We start from the raw sequence: 7,615 nt of genomic DNA, 5'->3' as shown, positions 1-7,615 counted from the left end.
CTTGTGGTTAAAGGATTGAGAGCTGCTTTACTTTACTCCTCTGCTAACTGTCATGTCTAATGCTAGACTGGAAAAGAACACAGGACTGTCCCTTTTCCAGCCTTTGCCGATGGGAGAAAGCAGATTTGCATAATGTTGCTAGCATAGAGGAAAGGTTTAATTCTCTAGTGAAATAAACCTACATTCCTGGGTGAAGGTTCACATTATCTGACTGCATCTTTATAATGCACTGGCAAGTTACGAGCCTCCCAGAAAGACTCAGAGACTTCCTGCTCTCAGTGAGCCCTTAGATGTCACTGCTGCATCTTGACCAGGCAGAAGACAATGGAAGCTCCTTTGGATGGCAGCTTACTACTGTTGTATTTTTTTACAGTAGTGGAAAATTCCTCCATTCATTTAAAAGATAAACAGCCATAAATTTAAAATTTGGCTGATCTGACAGCAAGTACAAAGCTGCCAGCATTCCATAAAGGGATATCAATCTGATCTATAGCCAATCAGGATAAAGTGGGAGGGGCCAGGGGCTGGGAACTCAATACACACAGGTGTATAAGTAGGAGGGTAAGGACACAGGTGATGCACCTGTCTCAGGTACAGAGCTAGCACAAGTGGATTTTAGCTTGGAGGAGTCTGCAGTATTAGATGATGAGTTCCTTCAATCCTCAGACACACTCCCCACCTCGTTGCAGTCCACAGTTTCCAAGCATTGGTCAGGAACCTCCAGAGATGAACATGTACTGTGAGAACTTCTTCCAGCCGCAGAACATCCCAAGCCCTCAGCGGCCTTCTACCTATGATGCTAGCGACTACGGCACAACCACAAACCCTTACCTCTGGCTGAACGGGCACTCCATCCCTCCAACTCCCTACCTGCCGGGATCTAACAGCAGCCCCTTTGTGCCTCAGTCATACGGGATGCAACGGCAGCTGCCTCTGAATGTGCACGGCGACCTCAGCTGGCTGCCTATCCCTTCTCAGGAAGAGCTCATGAAGCTGGTGCGGCCGCCGTACTCGTACTCTGCCCTCATTGCCATGGCCATCCATGGGGCACCGGACAAAAGGCTGACCCTCAGTCAGATCTACCAGTACGTGGCAGACAACTTCCCTTTCTACAACAAAAGCAAAGCTGGCTGGCAAAACTCCATCAGGCACAACCTCTCCCTCAATGACTGCTTCAAAAAAGTCCCCAGAGATGAGGATGATCCCGGTAAGTCATTTATCTGTTGTATTCTGGAGCTGGCAATGCAGTTAGGGCGGAGAGTTCAGAACTGTGGCAGATGGAGACCCGGATTCCCATCCCACCTACAGTACTTAGAGCATAACCCAGAGCAGAGCTCTTGACCTACCTGTGCCCAGGACTTTGCAGCAGGAACCTGATAAGCTCTCTGTCCTGAACAGTGTGGTCAAAATATTGTTTCAAATGAGTCTTTTGCTTTGTAAATGAAAACTAGCCAGTAAGACAGAGGTGGGAAAAACACCAGGGTTGGGCAGGCATTGCCTTAGCTAAATTCTAGTATTTTAAATAAAGAATGAAAGTTTGTTTAGTTATCTTCCTTTAAAATGTAGCACTAGGAAAGGTATCTCAGAGCACTGCAAGATATTCCGGGAGAATGAAAGTGAGCAAGGAAGACACAAGTTCAAAAGTGCAAGGCAGTGGCATGTAGAGGAGAGCTGGGACCGGTTATTTTTGGTGTCTGCCCTTTCCTCTGAATGAAACAGAATAAATGCAAAGGCATGTTTTCTTTGGAGAGTGTTTGCATCAATGATGAATTGCTACTAGTGTTGTCCAAGTTTTAAAAGGTAATGCTTTTGTTTCTGTTTATTTACATCTCCATATAGTTAAATGAAAATCTAATTCTGAGAATAATACAAGCTTGGCACCAAATGCCTGATCCTTCTCAACAAACACATAAAAAAAGGAGGAAGGCAGTGTTGCCCAAGCTGGTAAGCGCGTGGATTGCACGATGCCAGCAGCCCAGAAAGAGCAGGATGCATTAGTGAATGAAAGCCACTCTGTGTCTGCTGCTGGAAACCTCAGGCTGGCTTCCGGAGGGCTCTCCATGGCTCTGCAAGGCACAGGGCAGCAGATTTAGAAGCGCACATGCTTGTGTGGGAAATAAAAACCAAGGCGAAGGATTTTGGAAAGCACTCCCAATCTCACGTGTGTGCAAAATCTGCACGAGCCAGGGCACTCACAGAGTGAATGTTAAATCCTGTCCCCGCAGAGGTCACAATCCAAGTAGAAAGTGCTTTTATTTAAACAGGGAACAGAAAGAATGTAGCTTAAGTTGAAATATGTGAACAGACACAGTACTATATAATATAACTCCAGAAGCTGTTGGCAATACAAGTTTCAAATCTTCATTAATTAGTTCAGTTTATTACATTTTCTTGATTGCTTTATTCTTCAGTTAAAAATTGTAAAAAAAGAAACCCCCTTCTGCACTTTCTCTGGAATTCATGATCTGTACTTCTGTGTGTTAACAGGTAAAGGGAACTACTGGACCCTGGACCCTAACTGTGAAAAGATGTTTGACAATGGAAACTTCCGGCGAAAGAGGAAACGAAAGTCTGATATCAACTCTAGCACCAACAGCCTTGCCTCAGTAAAATCCGAGGACAGTCCCCTGAGCAGCAGCCCCAAGAGCACAGACCACCAGGAGCTCGTAGAAAGTTCTTCCCCAGGAAGTGAAAACTCTCCTGAGAAGCGAGGCTCCCCACCTTCTACCAGCCCCTGCCTCAGCAACTTCCTCTCCAGCATGACTGCCTATGTCACCAGTGCTAATGCAGCCAGCCGGCCCGTGCCGCTGGGACTCGCTCACGAAACCTCTGACAAAATGGGACAGAACATGGCAGGCTTCAATTCCTACTCTCCCATGGCTAACATCCCCAACCATGGAGGCTCCGAGTGGGCCAATCCAGTCACATCCAGCCATTTCAGCTACAGCAGCTCAGTGCTGAATCACTTTAACTCCCATTTCTACAACAGCATCAGTTCAAACAGTGCCTTGTACCCTCGAGAAGGAACAGAGGTTTAACCCTTTCAGGCCTACAGTTAGGACTGCAAGGCTGGGAAAGAACTTCAGGAGCTAAGAAAGAACGCGTAGACTCTAGAGGGGTTGAAGCGCAGGGAATAAAATTGAGCCATAAGAGCAAGATCATTAGAAATTCTGGAGAGTTGTAAGTTAAACGATGGTATTGTGTACTAGGGCTTTCTGTATATCATAAGAGGGAGCCTATCTGTCATCACTCTAGTGCCCAGGGACACATATTGGCTCGCATCTAAAGCCCTCAATTCAAATTCAGCAATGGTCCTTGTCCGCTCAGGAAATACCTAGAGGTGTAATGTGCAGAGGGCATACTTTAATGGTACAGTAGTATTTGTGTATTAAGGATAGTAACAGGACCAGTTATTTCACCATGAACATAGCCATGCTCTTCATAAGGAGATATCAGCACATGTAAATCTATGGCTTAGCACACAGGGTCTTGCACTATATAGCTGTTTGACAACTGAATTACGTTCTTGTTGCAAATTCTCAGGACAGTTACTAACTCTTGCATCTTTAATAGAGACCTGCCCAAAGAAAACTTGTACCTAGTTTCATACATAAGGCAACGATTGATTCACTGCTGAATGCTGCCTTTTCTCCCTCTGGTATCTGCTGAGCAGTGCCAGCCCAGCAAGTTTCCGGAAGTCTGCCTGAGAACTGCTGAAAGGAGCAGGATGCTGGATCTGAACCTGAAGCTGGGAAACGCACTGTTACTTCTGCCTCTTGTTCTGGAAAGAGGGGGCATCATTTGTAGCCATGAAAAAAAGACATTTGTATTTATGAGTTTACTAGTTCTCAGACTTAAAATGTGGATCCTGTAGCTGACAGCATTTCAAAGCAACTGAACCCAGCTTGTGGTCTTGTTCATGTGCAAGGACAGTCATGGCATGTTCACAGCCTGACTATGTACGCTATTGTACAGGTATTAGTTGATCACTGTTTCTCTGTATTTTATATAGTTTGATCATGAGTTTATTGTATGGAAAACTGGGCGTATTTTTATGAATAAAATATTTGTAAATAAGTTGGGCTTTTGTCTTTTTCAGAATGTAGAATTAGAGTGGGTCTCTATTCACACTGAGCTAACAATCTGTTGAGCCATTCTGCATTCCTAAAGCCTGCTGGAGGCAATTTATAACGTGGCAGCTCAATCTGAGACGAGTGGAGAGTGGTCTGGCCCAGTGACATGCCAGCACCACCCCTAACTTGTGCCTCAGCGCTTGCTCCAGGTATGGATTACAGGCACTGGAGCACATCTGGGCTCTAAGCATGCAGAGCTGAACAGTTGCATTAGTTCATTTCTAGATTATGTTGCTAAAACATAATGAAAGGATATTCCTAATAACCACAAGCCTCAAGTGTGAAATAAGCATGAGGATCAAAGAAGAGAGATTATTACACATCACAAAGTGATGTGATTATTACACATCACAAAGTGATGTGTAATAATCACACATCACAAACCTCTTTTCTTCTATACTGGAATCATCTGCAAAACACAAACCATTCTTAGCTCCATTGCAGTATTGCCTATGAAAATATTGATCAGAAGAGCGCTTAGAACTGCTCTGGGAGGCTCTCCACCTAAAGCCCCTCCTTCCTTGGAGTGGGGTTTGTCATTAATCCAGTTTGTAACACAGGACCCACCTTCAGACCCATTCCCCTTCCTTACTTCTAAGCCTCTTGGGAACAGCGTCAAACCCCTTACTATGTGGCAATAAAGAACAACACAATTAATAGTTGATACTTTTTGATTAGACTAACAATGTATTTGTTGACTATATTTTTTGAGTTACACACCCTTCATCAGGTCAAAACAAAAACGAGTAAGTCAAGGCTATGGATGATGTTGCCTGAATGAATATACAAATTGCATTACAGTGGTGATGTGGAAGGTGAAGAGGAAAGTGGGGACATGTTAGCAGAGTGGTGTGCAGGGCCAGTGCAAGAGTATTTGGCATTGGCACCCTAGGCAAACCTTTGATCATATATTCCCCTTCTCCAATGTACCTCTCGGTGATAGCTCCAGCCCAGCTCTCCCTCCTACAAGCAGCAGTGCTTCCAGCCCAGCTCTCCCTCCTACCAGCAGCAGTGGTTCCTGAGCAGCTCTCACTCTTACTAGCAGCAGTGATTCTAGTGTAGCTCTCCCTCCTACCAGCAGCAGTGCTTCCAGCCCAGCACTCTTTCCTAGCAGCAGCAGTGGTTCCTGAGCAGCTCTCACTCTTACTAGCAGCAGTGATTCTAGTGTAGCTCTCCCTCCTACCAGCAGCAGTGCTTCCAGCCCAGCCTCCTCTTTCCTAGCAGCAGCAGTGGTTCCTGAGCAGCTCTCACTCTCACTAGCAGCAGTGATTTTAATGCAGCTCGCCCTCCTATGAGCAGCAGTGGTACCTGCGCAGCTCTCCCTCCTACCAGCAGCAGTGGTTCCTGCGCAGCTTTCCCTCTTACCAGCAGCAGTGCTTCCAGCCCAGCTCTCCCTCCTACCAGCAGCAGTGGTTCCAGTGCAGCTCTCATTCTTACTAGCAGCAGTGGTGGTTCTAGTGTAGCTCTCCCTCTTACCAGCAGCAGTGCTTCCAGCCCAGCACTCCCTCCTACGAGCAGCAGTGGTTCCTGCGCAGCTCTCCCTCCTACCAGCAGCAGTGGTTCCTGCGCAGCTTTCCCTCCTACCAGCAGCAGTGGTTCCTGCGCAGCTTTCCCTCTTACCAGCAGCAGTGCTTCCAGCCCAGCTCTCCCTCCTACCAGCAGCAGTGGTTCCAGTGCAGCTCTCATTCTTACTAGCAGCAGTGGTTCTAGTGTAGCTCTCCCTCTTACCAGCAGCAGTGCTTCCAGCCCAGCTCTCCCTCCTACCGGCAGCAGTGGTTCCTGCACAGCACTCCCTCCTACCAGCAGCAGTGCTTCCAGCCCAGCACTCCCTCCTACCAGCAGCAGTGGTTCCAGTGCAACTCTCCCTCCTACCAGCAGCAGTGGTTCCTGCGCAGCTCTCCCTCCTACCAGCAGCAGTGGTTCCTGAGCAGCTCTCACTCTTACTAGCAGCAGTGATTTTAGTGCAGCTCTCCCTCCTACCAGCAGCAGTGGTTACTGTGCAGCTCTCCCTCCTACCAGCAGCAGTGGTTCCTGCGCAGCTCTCCCTCCCACCAGCAGCAGTGGATCCTGAGCAGCTCTCACTCTTACTAGCAGCAGTGATTTTAGTGCAGCTCTCCCTCCTACCAGCAGCAGTGGTTACTGTGCAGCTCTCCCTCCTACCAGCAGCAGTGGTTCCTGTGCAGTTCTCCCTCTTACCAGCAGCAGTGGTTCCTGCGCAGCTCTCCCTCTTACCAGCAGCAGTGGTTCCAGCGTAGCTCTCCCTCTTACCAGCAGCAGTGGCTCCTGCGCAGCTCTCCCTCTTACCAGCAGCAGTGGCTCCTGCGCAGCTCTCCCTCTTACCAGCAGCAGTGGTTCCTGAGCAGCTCTCACTCTTACTAGCAGCAGTGATTTTAGTGCAGCTCTCCCTCCTACTGGCAGCAGTGGTTCATGTACAGCACTCCCTCCTACCAGCAGCAGTGGTTCCTGCGCAGCTCTCCCTCTTACCAGCAGCAGTGGCTCCTGCGCAGCTCTCCCTCTTACCAGCAGCAGTGGCTCCTGCGCAGCTCTCCCTCTTACCAGCAGCAGTGGCTCCTGCGCAGCTCTCCCTCTTACCAGCAGCAGTGGTTCCTGAGCAGCTCTCACTCTTACTAGCAGCAGTGATTTTAGTGCAGCTCTCCCTCCTACTGGCAGCAGTGGTTCATGTACAGCACTCCCTCCTACCAGCAGCAGTGGTTCCTGCGCAGCTCTCCCTCTTAACAGCAGCAGTGGCTCCTGCGCAGCTCTCTCTCTTACCAGCAGCAGTGGTTCCAGCGTAGCTCTCCCTCCTAACGGTGGCAGTGATTCCAGTCAAGCTCTTCCTCCTACCAGTGGCAGCTGTTCCAGCCCAGTGCTCCCTCTTACCAAGGGCAGTGGTTTCAGTGCAGCTCTTCCTCCTAATGGTGGCAGTGGTTCCAGGCAAGCTGTCCCTCCTACCAATGGTAGTCATTATATTTTATTTATTTATTTATTTCTTTTATATACCGACATTCAATCGAGATATCACATCGGTTTCCAGATAACCAAGAGAATAGGGCGGGATCCGCCCTATTTTACATTATAACATGGTAACCAAAAAAAAACAATTATAACATATTATAACGTAGTACATTACAGCCCAGTGCTCCCTCTTACCAGCAGCAGTGGTTCCAGCCCAGCCCTCCCTCATACTAGCAGCAGTGGTTCCAGTGCAGCTCTCATTCTTACTAGCAGCAGTGATTCTAGTGCAGCTTTCCCTCCTACCAGCAGCAGTGGTTCCAGTGCAGCTCTCATTCTTACTAGCAGCAGTGATTCTAGTGCAGCTTTCCCTCCTACCAGAAGCAGTGGTTCCAGTGCAGCTCTCATTCTTACTAGCAGCAGTGATTCTAGTGCAGCTTTCCCTCCTACCAGCAGCAGTGGTTCCAGTGCAGCTCTCATTCTTACTAGCAGCAGTGATTTTAGTGCAGCTTTCCCTCCTACCAGAAGCA

General features: G+C 48.2%; 1 protein-coding gene across 1 annotated transcript; it reads left to right on the top strand.

The window, feature by feature from the left end:
* Window positions 1-594: 594 nt before the first annotated feature.
* On the top strand, window positions 595-4,071 carry FOXI1 (forkhead box I1). The gene is made up of 2 exons (XM_029583969.1): window positions 595-1,207; window positions 2,488-4,071. Exons 1-2 carry the CDS (start codon window positions 643-645, stop codon window positions 3,036-3,038), a joined length of 1,116 nt encoding a protein of 371 aa, XP_029439829.1. The 5' UTR covers window positions 595-642; the 3' UTR covers window positions 3,039-4,071.
* The last annotated feature ends 3,544 nt before the right edge of the window (window positions 4,072-7,615 follow it).

The sequence above is a fragment of the Rhinatrema bivittatum genome, chromosome 18, assembly GCF_901001135.1.
Source record: "Rhinatrema bivittatum chromosome 18, aRhiBiv1.1, whole genome shotgun sequence".
Lineage (NCBI taxonomy): Eukaryota > Metazoa > Chordata > Amphibia > Gymnophiona > Rhinatrematidae > Rhinatrema > Rhinatrema bivittatum.
The sequence above is the reverse complement of the archived record's forward strand: the minus strand, read 5'-3'. Positions and strand labels throughout refer to the sequence as shown.